Below are 19,869 nucleotides of genomic sequence, written 5' to 3'. Positions count from 1 at the left end.
TTCCTCATCTTTGCTGTGCTGTCAGACTCACAACCCCTGTGAAACAAAGGCTTCCTCCATTGCTGCCACTCAGGCTCGTGTACATTTCTGCTTCATTCAGCATCAGCAGCAGTGCAAAACCCTGGCTTCCTTCTGTGTCAGGGCATGAAAGAAGATGAGAATTGGAGAAACCATTCAGAGAGCCCTGCAGAAAGCCTTCATGCATGGGACATGGGGAGCAAGGTGAGAACAGAAACAGAGCCAGGATGGGTTGGAAACCCAGAGGTTTAGTTACACGCTCTTGAAGGGATGCACTCTGCAGGTGGATGAGTTTTTCAGATTTTTGAAGACTACAGCAAATTGCTACATGGTATTACCCAAGAAAAGTCACAGTCTTCAGCACAAGTGGATTTGAGGGGGAGGTGATACCAGTGGCAGGTGGTGGTGTCAGATTTGCAGTGTGACAAAAGCAAGCATTTTACCATTGGCAAGGGAAAGAAGTTTTTGAGGGGAAAAAAGGTAAACTTTACTTTTTTTTTGTTTTCAAAGAGTCCCAGGTGGGGTTCTTTTTGGGTTTTGTTTGTTTGTTTGTTGTTTGTTTTGTTTGTTTGTTTTGGTTTGTTTGTTTTTGTGGTGAAAACTCCATTTGTCAATGAATTTGGGATTTCTTGGAAAAACACCCAAACCCACTATATCTTTTAAACTTAAACAAGATACAGCATTTCACATCTCAAAAAAATGAAGCACAAGTGGCTACAGAACAGGAAGCTGATGCTTGGGTATTGCAGGAATAAGGAATGAAGGAAGGAATGTTTAATCCACCTTACCAGATAGGCACCCTGCCCCTGGCTAGAATATTAAAATCACACAGGGTCCTTGCCAGAGTGATTCAAGGGAAATTTCCTCCCAGGCTCTGCCCCAACTGAACAAGCCAGCTGAGCAGACTAAAAGGGGTAGAGAAGCCAGCTCCAGCACAGAGGGCACTGGCACAAGCCCAGGCTGGTTCCTGCACCTGTGACAAGCTGTGTGCAGAGTAGGGCAACCTTGGATCTATTCAGCTTCCTGGGACACCTGCCTGAAAATGAGACCTGTGAACACAGAGCCAGCACCATCCCTACACTAGAAAAAGTGTTAGTGTCAGGGGAAATCCATAGTTACAGAGGAAGCTGCATTCATTTCCAAACTTCAGAGTTGCAGGAGGAGAGTAGCAGGAAAGATACACTGACCCTTCCTGTAGGTTGGCAGGTCCACACATCCACATCCATTGCTCCAGCCCTCTTGCCCATCTCTGGTGGGATTTGTGGTGAATGTGGCAGATTAGAGGGTCAAATTTCAAAACTCTGAGAGAAGTGGTAACCTTCAGTGAGGAGAAACTCATGTGCAGCTGAAGTGCCCAAATCTCCAGCTAAAGACTGTTTTCTCCCTGCAGATCATCATTAGCAAAGCCTTTCATATCACCTCCACCTCCCAGTCATCTATTCCTGCCCGTTCTCTCCAAATCCAACTTTTTCTCCCAGTCCCTCTTCCTTGCTGAGGAGCAAAGCCCATCTCTCTCCTGTGCTTGCTGCTCCAGGGATGTGGTGAGGGCCAAAAGCTGCAAGAAGGGGCAACCAGGGTTCACAGATTCACAGAATGTTCTGAGTTGGAAGGAACCCACAAGGATCATCGAGTCCACTCTCAAGCAAGTATCCTGTACAGGGACTAAACCCACAAGCTCTGTGTTATCAGTACCATGCTCTGACCAGCTGAGCCAGTCTCAGGGTCAGGGTCCTCCTGCCCTAGCAGCAATCCTGGCATGTGTGCCAGGAGCTCATGGCACTTTTCTAGCACAAATATTCATAGAAATAGCTGACAGGCAAGCATATCTTCCTCAGGAGCTGCCGGCAGCAAGGGATGGGGCAGTGCTTTGTGAAGCCACAGCCCTGCCTCCGCTCGATTTGAGCCCTCCATGAGCCAGCAGCCACTGACAGGCACTATTTGTTCCTCCAGGTGCCTCCTTCTGCAGTGACACTGCTGGAAGCATGCAAGTAAAGGAAGGAAAGTTCAGTAGGGAGCAGATGTAGAATCAGAGGTGCCAGCCAGATTGTGCAAGTACTTGGGAGTCTAAAGATGGTGACAGGTGTCTGTGGAATTGGGAAGAGCTCTGGTTGCAGTTCTGTTCCCCCATCACCGTGCAGTACTCTCGTGTTATGGTACATTTAGGACATTTATCAATGCAAGTCATGGAGCAAGAGCATCCCCCCTCACAGGGGTGCCTCTGGCTGCAGAGAGCCCCCAGACACCCCGCACTGGGCAGCCAGACCCAGTCCATCCCCTGGAGACTGCCCAGCTTCTGGAGGCTGAAGGACCCCAAGGGAGGACCAGGAGCTCAGCATGTCTCCTGTGGCACTGCTTCCCATGACCCAGTGGCCCTGTGGAACAATTACATCAAGCTGCCTCTGTCCTGCATCCCAGGGGAGGGGGCAAATTTTGAGCACTGCAGGCAGCTGTGGGAGCCTGTGGGTTAGCAAATCCTCACACTTATGTAGGAATGGCAAAGTCAGTAGTGCAGTTTCATGCACAGGAAGATGAGTTCCAGAGTGAGTGAATGACTGCCTGTTTTGGTTAGGCTGGCTGCACTTGTAAGCAAGCATCTTGTTAAGTGGTGAGAAATTAAGACAGCTGTACCTCTGTTAACCAAAAGCTGGAGGCAAAGCAGGAATTTCTAACAGCACCTTTTCAAGCAAGGTCAGAACATGTTATAGATCTGTCCAAATACTAGTGACAAGTTTTATGGGCCAGTAAAACAGTTTGTATTACTTCAAAATTCAAAATGAGGATTGCAGATTACTCTTCCACTGCTTATAAACCCAGGTAAACTCCAGGAGTGTTCATCGGTGGATCAGGTCCAAACTTAAAAGTACTTGAGGATTTCTTTAATTTGTGTGCACCTTGTTTAATAAGCTGTCTTTAAGTTTTAAATAGCACTCTTTTTTATTTTCCTTTTTAACTGGATGTGTTTCTGCCAGGGCATCATGTGTCTCCCCTGCATAGTGGCTATTACCTTTCACAGATTTCCATCCCACAGATATTTTAAAAGCCAGCCTAAGTTACATTAATGACATGAGGCTCTTTGCCAACACGCTGCTGCCATCTTCTTTTAAAGCATGACCACAGAAGGACAATGGATTAACAGAGCCATCTCAAGAAACAGGAGAATGAGTGCCAATCTCTTCTGAGTCTGGAGGGGGTCTTTAGCTGTCCTGCATGGGGAGGAAGTGGTGCAGGAGTCCCATCTCCATCTTACATTTGTGAAACATCTGTCTATTTATATGCTCATTTGGCTGGGAAGAAAGTCCAAGAGGATTCAACTACTCACCTGCTTGTTAGGATGCTGATGGGATTGGAATCCACTTTCTCTGAGGATATGAGTCTCATTCCCCTGGCCAAGGGGCAGGGCAGGGGTCTAAATGCCAGGTGGGAGCGTTTCTGCATACTGTGTCTGTGGTTAAAAGGGAGCAACCCCAGCCCAGGTACCCCTCAGAGAGGGGACTGTGCCAAGATCCTTCCCAGAAGGGAAGCCCAAAGGCACTCCCATAACACTTAAGCACTGGTTTTGTTAAAACTTGTTAAAACCCCAAGACTGAACAAGGTAGTTTCTGCAGCAAGAGAAAGCATGAAGTGAGACATTGGGCATAAACTCTCCCTCATCCTGCATGCATCCTCACTAGTACAACTCCTCCACTTTTCATGGTCTCCTGCCTTGCAAAAAATTCACAGCTCCTCGGGGGCCTCTGGAAAAAATCTTTTCATGGCTTCTGCCCACAAACAAACACTCTCCTTCCAGTCCGTGCACCACAGCAATCCTTGGCCACCTTCTGCGCCATGAGCTCCACCTGTCTCTGGGAGGACAGGCCCTGCTTCCCTCCCCACTGCTCAGCCACAGCTCTTGTAACACAGCACTAACACAGGGGTCACTCTCCACCAGCGTTCCTGGGGATGTGGTGACAGCTCTGCAGGACAGCCAGCACAGTGTCAGCCGTGCCACACCTCCAGCAGACCAAGGCATTAGAGGTCTGGGCTCTCCCCAGCACTGCTCTGTATGGCCTTTTCAGAGAAGCCCTTCAGATGGCACTGGGCTGCTGCAACATTCCCCTTCCAAGGGTGCCTTGTGTCCGACTGGGTACAATCAGCCCCTTTTCCTCAAGCATAAGGGTTGTTGAAAGAAACACACCCATGGCATTTCATGCACTGCCCTTCCACTCAGCCTTCCTGGGGGGTTCTCCAGTGCTGGGACTACAGCAACCAGCGGAGAGGGGATGTTGGGAAAAGCCATGGGAAAAAGGGAAATAAAAACCAGAAAATAAAAGTCAGATTTGCTGCTGCATATAAAAGAACACCACAAAAATGTGTTAACAGAGCAGTTGCACAGCAGGGTTTTCCCATGTCTAAGGCATATGGAAACTCTGTCAGTCTCTTCATCAGCACACAAAGTTCTGACCCAGCTGTGGTGCTGCAGTACAGCCAAAGCTGTTCTGGCTTGAGGGAACCTCCCACCAAGGGGCTGAGCACACTGCTGGCACTTGGCACCAGGCTGTTGTACATCGTTCATCCAGCAAGACATCTGCAACCTTGCCATTCCAAGGTTTTCCACTATGATGTCTTTTGAATGAAAACATACTGTGAAGAACAGTTGGTTCACACCATTTGAAAACACAGAACTATAAAAAATTTTCTTCTATATGGAAAAAGTATCTTTTCAGAGAGGTATATCCTGCTCTCCTGTCCTCCAGTGCCAGTGGGAATCTGGCCTATTACCACTGAAGCCATGAGCAGCAGCAAGAACAGAGGAATATTTAGAGATAGTTCTGCCTTTTCCATGCCTTCTCATTGGAATGGAGATGTAATATCAAAACCCACATATTTAATCTTGAACACATCAAAAAAAGTCAATGAATCAAAAATCAAATTGTTCTTGTAAATAAATATGTTTTGATCTGCAGTGTTCCATTTGCAGGGCTATATTTTTAGCATACACCTTCACAACTTGAATTTTAACATTTTTTTCATTGAGGGTTGGAATTATCCTTTCAAGCCTTGCAGCTGAAGTACAATTTTCTCATAGAACTAAGAGGCAGGTGTGCTGTAACTGCTGCTAGGGACTCTGCTGTGGTTTTACCACTGTCTAAGGGAGAGACAGGTTTGATTTTCTGAACTGCCAGCCCTCAGAACAACTCAGAAGCTCTGACATGCATCTCTTCAGGGCCAGAGTCACAAGTCAGGTTGCACCACCGTGAACTGGCCTCACAAGAATCTAAATTATCTCCTACTGTCTAAATTATCTCCTTCTTGCAGGAGACAGGCAAGAACAGGTATAACCTGAAAAACTTTGTATACTTCCAAGTTCAATTAGTAAGAATTCTCTAGTCTGAAGCAAAAGCGAGGGCTGAGGTTGGAATGTCCAGATTGATGTATTCAGATTGTGTCTTGATCGACAGCAGCTCAGAAAAACTTGCAGCTCTTTTCCCAGGGCCAAATGTCTCTGCTCTGATTTGTTTGACTAGCCCCCAGGTAACACATTTCATTGGAAATGACTGCCAGTACGTCTCAATGAGCCCTTCAACAGGCTCTAAGCAGCAAGGGACCCTTGATTATCAGAGAAGGAAACTTGTTTCTGTGAAGTCTTCCCTTGGAAGATCAGAACATACTTCACTCACTCTGATCTCTTCAAGTTTTTACTCTGCATGTAGACTTAACTGATTTATACTAGGAATATCTAGTAGTTCTACAGCAATTGTCGCTTCTCCCAGCTCTAAGCAGGAAAATCAAGTCTCTACACCACATTGCTACATGAGGTGCGTCTGTCTCTTGGAAATGGAAGACCCATGGGCTATTTCTCCTCAAGGGGTGAGAGGATCTCTACTTTTGTCCATGGGAAAGTATGCTTCTCTAGAGGGTGAACCAGGAGAGAGAACAGTGCTGCAGGGAACTGAGTCATTATGTGTCTGTATGGCACTCTGAGAAGAAAATGGGAGGAACAAAATTTAAAGACAGAAGAATTTCTTTCTTCCTTCAAAGTGCATGCTCTCTTAGAAACTCCTGGGCTTCTCACAGGTAACAGCATCTGTATCTTCATGATGCCCAGACTGTAAAGATTAGATGCAAGTGAGGCTTTGTCTCCCCACATTTAAACAGCCAGCTGAATCCAGACCTCAGAGAACATGGGTATTATGTTTCCCAAGAAGAATGTTTTTATGTGAAAACACATGCTACTGTATATAACATCCAGTGAAAATCTTCCTAAACCTACACAACACAAAGAGCCTGTGCTCCTCTTGACACAAGGGGGGCATCTAATGATGCTAGAAGACAAACTAACGTTACAGAATAAGCAGGAAGACACACTGTTACTTGAAGGAACACTGTGACAGGGAACCCCATCACCAAAGGGTTATAAAAAAAGGTCATCAAGAAGTCAGTTACTTGTCTTGTAGGAGCTTGTTTATGAAACAAGAACTGTAAACCACAGCTGTGCAGAACTCAAGAACCACATCAGAAGATGGGCTGCCCTCCTCCCCTCAAGAGCAGCAGGCCCCCAGCAGCAGAGAGCACGTGATCCTCAGGCACACTGCAGTGCTGTACTGCTGCCTTAAGGTCCCTTGCAGCAACTCCCACATTACAGACAATTAATGGCAGATTCTGCCTATTAGGTGAGCACAGGCCCCATCCAATTAAGTCTGACTAATGACCTGTTAATCCAGGGTTTCCATCATATGGAAACCCTGGATCAACAGGTTATTTTTTTTAAAGAGGAGATTAATTAAAAAAAAAAATCTCTGAAGACCAAATTCCCTGGATTGACAAATATTCAGCTATATCAAGAGAAACTGGTCCACAAAGCATGTCTCATGCTACTTTGGTCAAAGGACTGCTCACATGCTGAGCACTAGAAGCAAGCAGAAATGTGTGCTGACTCACCTGACCTCTGTATACTCCGCAAATTGGAACCTGATAAATTCCACTTATCTGTGTCAAACCTCAGCTACACTGCCACTGAAAATACCAGTGCATGATACTGCACTGACAGCACTGCAAATTATTTACTATTCCCCAGAATCTGTCATGAGCCCCAAGAGTGGTTTCTCTATCAACTCTGCCCATTTTCATTTGGTAAACAGTGACATTTCCCCTGCTTTACAACTGAAGCTAAAAATAGCATCTTTCATTCCACAACTTCCTGAACTTTATCAGAAATGTGTTTTATGCAGCAAGCACCGGCACTGGGAACAAACAGAGGGTATGAATAGCTGTGAAGAACCTACACAGGACCAAAAAAAAAAATGGACATTGAAACAATGACCTCCCCCTTCAGGAGGAGATGATGCTTTGAGCAGATTACAAAATACCACAAATTGCAAAGCGACACACCCCCTTTAAAAACAGATTTCCAAGGAAACAATTCAAACAGTATTAATTCTGGGGTTTTTTTCTGTTCTTCTTTTTCTCATTTTATTGAATGAAACAAAACAGAATGGACAAACACAAGAAATATGATCAGTATTCCTCACATCTCATCTCTACAGTAGTCCTTTAGAGTCAATAGCTGCGAGCTCCTCCAAGCACAAAGGCCAAGAGAGACCACAGTGCCACAATACCAGAGATTCTAAGAGACAAGAATAATAAAATGCTGTTAGGCTACTTATATGTACAGCTTAATTTTTTGCTTATTAAGAGCTTGGATTCCTTTTCAAACCATATCAAGGGCAGAAATTCACCCTTCATGACTATCACTGTCACCACCTCACAAGAGGGGTGCACTTTGAATCTGGAATTCTCTCCCACTGCCAAGCTTTCAACTCAGCTGCAGAAAAAAACCCACATCCATCCCACACCTGAGATTCTGCCTCCCTCTCATCAAGCTTATTAGAGCTGGTGCTACAGCTCATTAAGATTACCACCTCTCTGCTGTGACAGCACATCCATAGTTTTGTGCTACCCTCGGGGTAACATTCCCGGGTTAACCATGAGCGAGTCGCCCAGGGCTGAAAGTTCACGAGCAGCCACCCAGCTGCTTCTGAGTCCCCTGCTTCCCTGAGGGGCTGGCAGAAGGACACTGCAAACACGAGGTAGGCTGCTGCTGTGCCAGGGCCTCAGACCTGAAAGGAATGCTTCCCCCGCCCGCACCATTCCTGCACTCCGCAACTCACTGCAGCAGGCAGTTCACGCTCGGCGAGTGCCTCCAGTGGCGATAGACGGAGACCTGCAGGTGAGGGTGGTGCCTGTAATCCCGCAGGACGTGCCTGACGCTGCAATGAAAGCACGGCTTGAGCTCAGCCCGCAGGCTGCTTACAGCACCCCACTGCTCAGGGCAGCAATTTCCATCCAAGAGCTGTCACAGCAGAGGGAGGGTGGGATAAAGGCCTGGATCAGAGGAAGACAGGACTGAAAGTTAAGACTTTCTGATCACTTACTGCTTGTATTTATTGGAGAGCAGAATGAACTGGTTCTTTGAAAGCCGTCTGACATCAAAGCGACAATGAGCCTTAAACTCTTGGTAAATCTGTTCCTCAGTCAGCCCTGGCCAGCCTCGGACATGAACAACCAAGGCAGGTGGATGGCGGCAAGGAGAATCTTCCCCAGAAAAATTCTGGAAAATGTACAGTATTGAGCCATATCTAAATTTGGAAATACTATAAAACCACTATTAATATAATCAGAAAATATGCAGAACATGATAAATAAATGACAGGTTGTATAATACTGCTGTTGGTGTAAATTTTTTTTTTTGCCCCAAGATTCATCTAAATATTGTCATAAAAGCAAACTGTGACAACTACCACCGAGAAAATATATACATTTTGCAAAGCAGAAATTCAACTCATTGGCCATTTCAAAAGGTCCACTGCATCACTTGTACGACAACAATTTCTGCCAAGGTGGGCCCCAGCACCAGTGGATTCCTCTCCTCTAAGGAAGTTATCAAGTAGCCTACTGACCTATGCACCCCACAAACAGGTCACAGACCTGCAATTCATACGCACAATGCTTGAAACACCACCTCGGATGAAATTCACTTTGTTCACATGCTCAGCTAACACGGTGAGGTACTGCGAGAAAGAAGGCTCAGCCTCCACCACACCACTAAATCAAAAAAAAAAAGAGAACAAAGTTTTGTTTCTCCAGTACTGCACTGCTACACAGTGTCAAGCTCTTCAACTAGTGACAGAATAGATATTTCAGATCTTAGTATCTTCCTACACAAGTCAAAAAGCTGAAGAAGAAGGAAGGGAACTTAACTAAAGGCACTGATTCACAGAGATTTCAAAAATGGAAACTAATGGAAAATTATTTGACCCTTACCCAAGTGAAGTGAACTTGAGAGAGCTTGTTCAAGAATAAAGAAGTCACAATGTCATTTCCCAACCTCTGAGCCATCACATGGCCCCTGATTTCATTTTTAAAATGTCAGCTTTGACATAAAACTTTGACATAAATACTACTTTCAGATTCATAAAATAAAAATCTAATTAGGACATGACATTTCCAATAACACTTTCTTTTGTCCAAAAGGAAGACCAGTCTGCGAAACAAAAAGTCAGACAGAGCAAATGGAAGACTGTTTTCCATAGGAAAAACATCCCTTGTAATGCAATTTTCAGTCAACACTTAAACATTACTCACTCTGTGGATCTGCACAGTAGCAAATGAGCTGACATCAGAAGAACTAGAGAAAGGAATAATGAGGTGGCATTAGAAGAAAGCTAGAGAAACAGCTATATACATAGAAAGCAAAAATGCATTGAAGTGCAGCTAAGTTACTAAGAGCAAGAGACTGTATATAAACAAATATTTCTTAGCATCAAATAGATCTAGAGAGAAGGAAAAGATTACCAAATCTCAACACAATCTCTGAAGGAGTTTTTAAGAAACATTTTACCTGAACCACAGAGAAATGCATCATAGCCTGCCTCATGAGGAAATTTCTTCTCAGCTGTAAGAGTCCAACAAAACCAGGAAGAAGTAAACACATCTAGCATGCTGTGAAAACTACTACACTGCAGAATCCTAATTCATGAGATCCACTATTCTGAAGGTTCTTTTCCCCCTCCCCGCAACTCTGTTTCCTTCCTCACCCTGAAAACTTTATACTCAGTAAAAAGTCTCTGCTTCTAGCATGTGTTTTAAAACAACAACAAAAAAGAAGCAGCAGTTACATGAATGCCTGAAAAGCTTAGCAAGATGCACATTAAAAAAATTTAACTTTTATGAAAGTCTAAACCAAACTGTGTTGTCTATGTTATTGATGGTATGGGAACCATTTCAAACATAGGAAGCCCTGTGCTGCAGGACACGATGCTGCCAGGAGAAGCCAGAAAACATCTACCTCGCAGCCAGTATCACACCATGTCCTGGACACAACCTCCTGCACAGGCACCACTTAATGCTGCACACCAGCCACCAAGCTCCTGCTACTTTGCCATTAGTTCCTTCTATCTTGCCTTCTAAGACAGCTGTTTCCCACCTCCCCTTGCCCCTTCCAAGGGCTCCTAACTTCACAGCCCAAGTCAGGCTCAGATCAGCCCAGCAGTGTAAATGCTGTCTGTACCAGCAGCATGAGGCAAACCTGCCCTGCATTTCCCTCAGCAGCTACCAGGGACATGCAGAACTTGGCAGCACAGGCTCTGGGTCTGGACAAAAATCTGTATCAGTACCTCTGGGCAAATTCAACAGAGCCCTCATGTTTTGTATGTCACCCAGAGAGTACAACAAACCTCTTTTGATCTATCTGACTCTGAAGATTTGCTTAAGAACATACCGTATCTTGAGCAGCCACTTGCAAGAGCTATAACAGGGCATGGTGGACCTTTGGGATTCAGGTTGCTGCTGAAGACAAGTGGATGTGTGATATTTTTGTATTTCCTCAGTATGTTAGAGAAAAGTTACTGTTCTCCACTGGAGACTTTAAAGTGAACTTTGATAGGCCTCCAGGAAAAGGCCAAAGTACTTACTTGAGTAATATCTACCAGTTTTCTTCCTGAAAACTAACTACTAAATACTTTCTTAGTCTCTTCCCTCACTCAAAACTTGTAAGCAGCAAATTTGTTCTAATTGCATACAAATAAAAAAAAAAAAAAAAAAAAAGTGAGCAGAACTAAAACTGCAGGGAAAGAGGTTTACTTGATGGTTCTATTTGAATGGGGAACTCTGGAGATTAAACAGATATCCCTGGAATGACTGAAATAAAAAAAAGAACAATCAAGCAGAATATGCAGTCTGAAATTGCTAATAAACAAACCCTCAGAATACCAGAACTGTTTTTAAAAAAATATTAATTTTGCATCTCCTTCTTGGGACTAGGGGGTAATGGGAGACAGGCAAAATTTTCATTTCCTTAGCAAAATTGACATGCAAAAAAATTAATTCACAAAAGAAGTGTGAAGTAAGTCTCCTACCACATTATGACTATGCTCATGAGCTACAACATCGACTCATGTGCTCCACTTGAACACTGAACACTTTAGCTACTGCTTTGGGCTCAGTGCAGTCCTCTCTTAGGACAGGCATTTGAAATTAGGATGTACTTTCAACAAGAACTGCATCTTACTCATTTCAGAACATGGCACAAGCAACATAATTCTCAAGTTGAGTGTACAGCTGTATGCAAACTAAATTTGCAACCAATGAAATAATGGCAATTCAATGCGAGAAGTGATTCAGGACAAATTATTTACTACACAATTTCTTTATAAGAAAGATGTGCAAACCCTTTGCTCCTAAATTTAGAAAGACAAGGATCCAATTGAAAAGCATTTAAGAGGAGGGAAAGTATGAACATGGGAAATGGCTGACTGTGAAATATCTTTCCAAAGAAGACACAGGGATTGCTGAAAGCTCTATTGGCCACCACTTACCTGCACAAAACTGTATATGCCTCCACAAGACTAGATACTCGAGGAAACAGACATTTCTATAAAAGAAGAATGTATTAGAAAACCAACCACAACAGACCTTATGGTGAGTTCAATTACTTACACTGCCAATTTGTTAAATGAGATTTAAAATTAGAACTTTCCAAGGCAACACTGCAAACTGTTTGCAGTTCTGTTATTATCACAGAGCACTGAAGAAAGATATCCTCTTTCTTGGGTGAAACACAAGTTTAAACTTCAAACAAAAAAACCTGTGCATCTCACCTTCTGCACAGATTTTGTTACAGTCTTGGTGTCTATGATGACAGGAAACAGGTTGTGAATGTTCCTTTTAAACTCCTCATAGCTTTCTGAAAGCAAAGCACATGTGGAGAAAGGCATCAGGAAACTGGGGAAAATCCAATGCAACAACAAAGTAATAGGAAAGAGAAGTGACAGCAGGCAATGATGCCCTCTCCACCATTTAGAACCCAGAAGAGGCAACCAACCCTGCTGCTGGCTAAGCCCTGCAGGTGTCTGTGGTGGTAAATTGCCACTGCACCTCCTGTTCCACCCCCAGTGCAAAGGCAGCAGCCCGGGACAGCAGCTACACACAGCAGTACCTGGGAGGGGCCTGTAGAACTTGTCGTGAAGATGCATAAGGTCCATAAGCATGTTGTGTCCCACCAGGGGCTACGGGAGGAATATAAACATAACAGCCCATTGGAGCACTCTTCTGAAGAGAGCTCAGAGGTTAACAACACAGGCACACTCAACAGCTGTAAGCCTTTCCTCCAGCAGACAACATCCACACACACACAGGAGTCATTCAGGCTGCAAGGCTCACAGGAGAACTACTGCCTTCAAGAAATCAGACCTGTGGACCCTTTGAGAGGGTATTGTCTCTATTTTCAGTGGACCTAAGGAGTTAAGTGGATTCAGGATTCAGCTGAACAAGGTTCCAGCCATCAGATTTATATGCTCACTCCCAAGGGCAGGGACAGTCTTTGCTGCACATCACCCATAGTCCTCTAAAGCTGAAATCCATTTGATAAGCTGCATACAGAACGTAAGAATTTCCACACAAAGTCAGACCAATGGTCCACGTGGCCCAATAAACTGGTCTGATGCATGCTGAAAAGCACAGCTTGCCCAAAAGGCAAGAGTCTGCTCAGCTTTCTTAAATGGTGACTCAAACTGTAACACTAGGGTTTTTAATATTGCACTTAACACAGCAAAATTAAAAAGAGATGAAAAATGAGAGTAGGGTTAAGGGATTTTACCTTCTTGACTTTAACAAGTACTTCAAAGAGGTTGGTGAAGCCCCGAGCAGACAGGAGAATGAGCTCTTCCTTACAATGGTCATAAGAAGAGTTCTCCAGAAGCTGGCGATGCTCTGGATTCACTTTTTTCACCATTACCTGAAAAGAAGAGTCACTGAGTATCCCACCCTCCCATGTTAGTTGTATGTACATTGCTTACTAGGGTTCAGTAATGCTGAGGTCAAGTTCAGCTTCAAGACACTGAAGGACAGAAAAACTGCATCCCCTGGGACCTTGGGACTGTCTCACTTCTATATGGAGATCAGTGCTCCAGCAACTAAACAGGCCCACTCAAAGTGAGTCTTAGTTGTGCTTCTCTACTTAAGAGGACAATTCCTACCAAATGGCTTTTCGGAGCACAAATTAACCTAATTCAATTTTACTTGATACCAATATGGTACGTTCATGGTACCAAAAACCCAAAAACAAACAGCAATCATAGAAGCTGAGTCCCCAAAGGCAATGCTTCAGATGAGAAGGCTGGGTAAATCTGACATTCTGGAGGCATTGGCTATCAGACCAAAGTAGGAATAATGCAAAAAAAAATATTTCTGTAAGCTAATTAAAAGCAACGGACTGATATGATACCTATAACCCATAGTTTGAGACGTCTACAACCATAGTTTTATTACAGAAAATATTGTACTGAATGTATAATACCAGTAGTGAATAGCAAAACAGCAAATCATAGAGTAAAAGTCTTCAAAGCAACTTCATGGTAGAAGTCAGCAAAGGAAAAGCAGAGAAAATGCTAAAACTGTACATTCTTGTGGAGATATTGAAGGAGGGACTTAATAAAGTCTGAAGACACAGAGAGGGTGCCTCTAGAAGCGCTCCAAGGACAAGCACTTCCATTTAAAAGGATTTTGGGGTTACAGGACAAACAGAAACCAGAGTTACTCAGTTTTCTGCATCCCTTTTCTTAGAATCCCACAATCAACATTTCCTTTGTCAGTCTTCTTCTGCTCCTTGACCCTATCATTAAAAGTACAAGCAACATTTCAGAGTCCCTGCAACAATGCCAGTCCTATCTGCCCAGAGAGAAATCCTCTTTTCAAAAGGTCCATATTTCCGTCTCACCTTCTTGTCTCCAAGAGGCTCTGTCCAAACATTTTCAAGAGCCTGCCTCAGAACCAGCTGAACTTCAATCATATGATAGCCTATGACACACAAAAAAAAAGGCAGTAGAAGCTTCAGAGGTGCAGACAAGCCCATTAAGGAAAACACACCATTCCTCTAGACAGATGGACTGACATGTCTCTCCCCCAACATATAGAAAATATTCCTCAACATATGATGCTGGTACATTACTACACACAATAACTGGAAGAAAAAACAAACAAAAACATAGACACACACACACACACAAAAAAAAAAAAAAAAAAAGAAAACAACAACCACAAACCCACAGAAATAAACATAACACAAAAAAAAAAAAATCACAGTGAAAATTTCAGGCAAATGAGCTTTTGTAAGGACACAGAGGAAAGGAAAAGACTAACTGCAGTGAGAGGAAAGCTACTACTCTGAAAAAGACACTCTCTGGTTTGGGACAGTTTCAGTTTCAGAGCAACAGACCGAGAAGCCAGGCACACAAAAGATACCAATGCATTTTCCCCCACAGCTGACAAGGGACTAACTCAGTCCTCTTCTGAAGAGCATTAAAAGAGACACCTGAATCAGTCTTCTTGCTTACTTAAATAAATGTCTTTCTTATCACAGGTGCTCACCAGGGCCAGACTCTATTAAAATATCAGTATCATATCTAGCTGACAAAGCAGATAAAAATCGCAGCACAGTCTCCACCCCTCCTATTGCATACTCAGCAAAAAAACTCAACAGACAAAGTCTTGAATACTCTGTTCTTCCTAACCTTTTCTATATTATATTCCCTGACCTAGAAGATGAAGTTTTGGGTTCTGTGAATAAACCTACAAATTATTCCCTGCAAATATTCCCTGTTCTTCAAGTCAGCACAAAAGTTCCTCAGCTCTGCTATAGTGCTCCCAAAACCTAACACAGGGGTAAGTGACTTGTTTATTCACACTGGCATATATGTGTCTCTGTGGGGCTCCCTGTTGCTCCAACTAGAGGGACTCAACTCTGAAAGGAGGGGAAGAAAATAAACAAAAAACTAAATCACCTAGGATTTAAAGGTGATTTAAATCCTAGGTAAAATGTTATCCCGATTCAGAGTAACTACAAATTCTTCAGCTGCTGCTAAGAAGAAGCACAAAATTGAAGTTAATTACAACAAAGCATGCTCCAAGCATCCAGACATCCACTTCTGCCTCACAAAGACCCACCACCCCAAGAGAGCAAAGCAGAAGAGCCTAGAGATGAACTCCTGACAGGAGGAGAAGTATAAACTGGGGTAAAGAGTTGTAAAGGCAGGATGGGCACTGGTGCTTTCCCTCTCAATAGAGCAATTTAACAGAAGAAAGGACAGTTATAGCCCCAGAGATTCACAAGAAATGATGAAGCCACTCAGAGCCCACAGGTGCCTGAGAGGCACTGTTTCATACCACTCAGATCCTGCAGAATCAGAGTATCCCCTTCTTTTGCTGCAGCTATCCAAGTGGTCACTTCATCAATAGCTTTCTTCATAACATCCCTGTCTGCATTACTAGTTCTGGATGAGGGGAAAGAGGCAGTGTGAGAAATGCTCTTTACAGGTGAAGCCTTGTGCCTTGCTGTAGGAATGGAAAAGCTTCATTTCCCAACATGCACCCAATTCTCCACATAATATCCTGTGATCTCAATCTTCCTTCAGACACCATGGCATGATGGAACAGCTGGCAGCAAGCTGTTCAGCCCGACAGGTTTCAGTATTCCTACAGAATGTGATCTGAGTGAAGCTGAGCCATGAGCACAGTACTGAGGAGACACCTCTCTGAGAAGTGCTCACCTGCAAACTTTCCAGGTACCTGCTAAGAGGTGCTGCCTAAGGAACTTCTCCTGTACCTCATTCATGTATGGGATTCCATCTTTGAGGAACTGAGGGGAGAGAAAATGCCAGGTTGGTTACATCCCCATGGATTTTCTTACAGCATATTAGAGAATTATCAGATTAGTCAGAACAAACAAACTGTAGGCAATCTGACAGGTATGGAGGAAAGAAAAGGATATTTGTCAACTGTAATCAATTTTTTTGTTCTTGTTTTACTTTTCCTTTAATAAGATGCTTCCAAGAGTCAAGAAGTCAGATCGTTCCTGCCCAAATTTGCAAAACAGTACTCTTATGGGATGACAGAGTCTGAATTTTATGGGAAATGTGGCAATATATAAGTTGCTGGTAAACTGATATTTCTGTACCTTCATGGATAGTAAAGACACCCACCAGGGTTTGTTTAGCAAATCCTTAGCTCACCAAAGGTACGGTTTTGGGGTTTTTTTGAGGCAGGAGAATCTGTCTGAGGCTACCAAGGATGCGATTATTGCCTTTACATTAGTTCAGAAAAAACTCACTACCCTTGTTGATAACGAACTGCATGATGCATTCATACTTTAGGAAGATGCTATTTACCCCAGAAACATTAACATTTAGGGATACTAATCTGATTTCTTCTGCACTTGCATAGATTTCCTCTGTTCTGCATTTCTGGCAGAGATTACATACCTTGTTGTAGTCAAAGCCATAATGAGACAGGAACTGAATACTAGATGCAGAGAGGGTGAATTCAACATCCTTTACTCCCAGTGTTGAGGGAAAGAGAAAAAAGTTGTATGAATGCACCACATACCTAAAATGAAAACAAAAATATCTCTAGAAGATAATTACAAGAAATAACTCTGCCCCAAAGGGAATTATGCATAAAATCTCTACTGCGCTATCCTCATTGTAACAGAAAACTGCTTTTTTACTTACTTGTTTGAATTTTCTTTTGAGAATATTGCCAGCCCTGCAAGAAAGAAACCTCTGTTGAGATGGCAGCATTTAGCTGGATGTCTTCTGATAGCCTGCAAATTAGATGAGGGATATGGGGAACCCCTCAAGAAATTCGTGCTTTCCATTCAGGAATGTCACTGTGCCAATCCTAGCAGCAACTGCCAGGCCACTCCCTGGATTCCTGAGAGCTGAACAGGACAAGCTTTCACTGCTGTGCGGAAAAATGAGTCAAATCTGAATTAAACAAGAGACTGAACAATGGCAAGAGGTGAGATGGTGATGAGTCTCTGACGGTGCATACACAGATGAGACTGTGGGACCAACTACACTACAATAGTGTTTGGAACAAGCTGGGCACCACAGAGGACTGAAACCTGGGTTTTACTTCTCAGGTTCTTTTTTTTTCTGTTAATCCCTAAAAGGCACATGAAGATCTTACATACCCCCAAGACTTTCAACAATATTTCAAACTGTTTTCAAGCTGGCTTCTTGACTCCTTACTAGTTCTTAACTGTCAATAACTTTCTTCCACGGACCATTTCTCATGCTGATTTGTTATTTTAGGAATAACAGAAATAGCAGCCTTCATTTTCCTCACAGTCCCCTTACTCATAATGCACTGTATCAAATGACACAGCTTTGAACAGGAGCTGCCATCATATGCTTCTTGCTTGCATCCTCTGATTTAAAAGCCTTGTATTTTTAACTGTGACCTTTAAATATGGTCAACTTTAGACCCATAAAAACTATACAGCCCACCTGACTTTATTTATTAAAAAGCTGATTGTGTTAAACATCGGGGGGGGGAACCCAACAAGCAAACGTCTCTGGAAAGAGAGAATTAAGGCCAGAGCCACCTGCAGGACGCACCTGTTAGCAAAAGGCCAGTTACCTGTATGACCTCGGGAGATCACTTTCCGTGTCAGAGCCGCACTTACCGAGCTGAACTAGAGTGAAGCGCTGAACGCCCTGCCTGGCCTTCACGTACCGCTCCGCAGGGGAGTCAAACAGGCTAGGAACAAAACCAGAATTGGGGAGAGGGGACACAAGAAGGGTTGCTATGCACAGGTTGTTCTCACAGGGCTAGAGCAACAAGTCTCCCTTACATTTCAAGTCCAAGAGCTTTACCTGGGCTCGTTGTTTTGTAGGGAAGTTGAATGCAAACCAGTAAATTCCATATCAAGGGCTATTGAAGTGGAAAGAACACAAGAGATGCTGAATTCGAAGCATGTGCTTCACCACCACCAGGATGGGGGTCTCTCACACACTTCTCTTCACCGTAACCTTTGTCATACCACAGGAAGCAGGCTCAAGAGAAAAAGCTGTGGGGCTCACACCTCCAGCTGCCTCATTCCTGTGGCAGGATGAGGCAGGACACCTCCCCCACGCCCCTCAGGAGGGGCCTACCTCACCCTGTGCTGTGTTCGTGCCCCCACCCCGAACCCCTAACACCCCTGGCCCCCAGCCGGCCGAGCCGAGGCCAACAGCGCAGTCGGGGTTCCCTTTTCCCGTTCGAATCCCCGCGCCTCAGTGCTCGCTGTTCTGGGCGCAGCAGCGCCATTACCGGCTGCCATTCCCCTCAGCGCCCGGGTCCCCACTTCGGGCAGGGGCCAGCCGCCCCCAGCGCGGCCGGGCGGGGGCCGAGGGCAGCACTGGGGGCCAGACGAGACGCCCCCAATGCTCACCCACGAATGTGGCGCGGAGGATGCGGCGCCTGAGGCGCGGCAGGTGCCGGGCAAAGCCCTCCGCGCCCACCTCCATCGCCGACCCGCCCGCGGCCCGGCCCGGCGCGCCTGCGTTCCCGCCGCTGGCCTGCGGGGCGGGCCCGATCCGCGCTAAGGGATGGGAAAGGCAGCGCCACGGGAGCTTCCAGCGTGACCCGAGCGGTGGGAACGAAGGAGTGGGAGGTTTAGGCTGGAAATTGGAGAGGCTGCGAAGGCGTCCAGCACAGCCCTCGCTCACAGGGAGCGCAGAGGCAGCTCCCACTGCGCGCCTGCCGGAAATACAGATCGCACAGAAGCTCCCTATCTGAGAGTTATTATTATTATGAACCAACAACTAGGTAAAAATCCAGTAAAACAGTGGATTTTTTTCATTATGTCTGAGGATTTAATAAAGATGCCAGAACCGGGCTGGGCTCGGTTGCTCGCATACTGCCGACCCCCGGCACAGAGCCCTGGCGTTCCCTTCTCCTGCCCCAGAGCCCGCACACGAGAAAGCAGGCACAGCACCGGGACACAGGCACGGGAGTTGCACTGACCAGGCTGGCCTCCCTGGACTTGCCTGTCAGAGGGTTCCAACACATTTTCCGTGGGGATTTCACAGCCTGGTCGTAGTTGGGAGCTCTGCCAAACCTTCAGGCAGAGATGCTGACAGCACCAGCCTGTGCCAAGCAGGAGACAGACACACAAGGGGAGAATGGGGCTTCTTATTCCCTATAGCACGAATTTCTGCAGCTTCCCTTCTAGATCTATCTTGCAATCCTGAGATTCTAGTTAGAATCTCAGGATTGCAAGAAAGGTGCAAAGATGAGTTGGGGGAGTTTAATATTTTCACTAAGACTTTGCGCATCTTTATCACTTTTTCACAGTTCTAAACATTAACGTAATGTCTACACTTTGCTAGGTTAGACTGCCAGTGCACAGGGATCAACTATCAAAGCATTTCCAGAGTTCAGGCTGGAACAAACAAAATCAAATATTAAAAATAAAAATATATTTTAAAAACATCGAATTACTAATACATTTTGTCAAGCTGAACTATGGTGAATTTATTCTAGCATTAAAGGTGT

The 19,869-nt window shown here is 44.6% G+C and overlaps 1 protein-coding gene across 2 annotated transcripts; it reads right to left on the bottom strand.

Moving 5' to 3' along the window:
* Positions 1-7,440: 7,440 nt before the first annotated feature.
* On the bottom strand, positions 7,441-18,853 carry PNLDC1 (PARN like ribonuclease domain containing exonuclease 1). 2 transcript variants are annotated; one of them, XM_059842006.1, is made up of 19 exons: positions 18,764-18,853; positions 18,207-18,264; positions 18,017-18,090; positions 17,058-17,091; positions 16,809-16,932; positions 16,098-16,186; positions 15,715-15,821; positions 14,270-14,349; positions 13,151-13,288; positions 12,491-12,560; positions 12,153-12,238; positions 11,871-11,926; positions 10,775-10,842; positions 9,896-9,949; positions 9,640-9,682; positions 9,000-9,099; positions 8,430-8,605; positions 8,166-8,264; positions 7,441-7,621 (listed from the first exon to the last, which is right to left on the bottom strand). In XM_059842006.1, the coding sequence occupies exons 1-19, from the start codon at positions 18,837-18,839 to the stop codon at positions 7,555-7,557; spliced, it is 1,599 nt and encodes a 532-aa protein (XP_059697989.1). In that variant the 5' UTR covers positions 18,840-18,853; the 3' UTR covers positions 7,441-7,554. The 2 variants fall into 2 exon arrangements, with proteins under 2 accessions (XP_059697989.1, XP_059697990.1); XM_059842007.1 differs by having other exon boundaries at positions 10,775-10,839.
* Between the last annotated feature and the right edge of the window lie 1,016 nt (positions 18,854-19,869).

This window comes from Haemorhous mexicanus, chromosome 3 (genome assembly GCF_027477595.1).
Source record: "Haemorhous mexicanus isolate bHaeMex1 chromosome 3, bHaeMex1.pri, whole genome shotgun sequence".
Taxonomy (NCBI): Eukaryota; Metazoa; Chordata; class Aves; order Passeriformes; family Fringillidae; genus Haemorhous; species Haemorhous mexicanus.
Note: the sequence above shows the minus strand (reverse complement) of the source record. Positions and strands in the feature narration are given on the sequence as shown.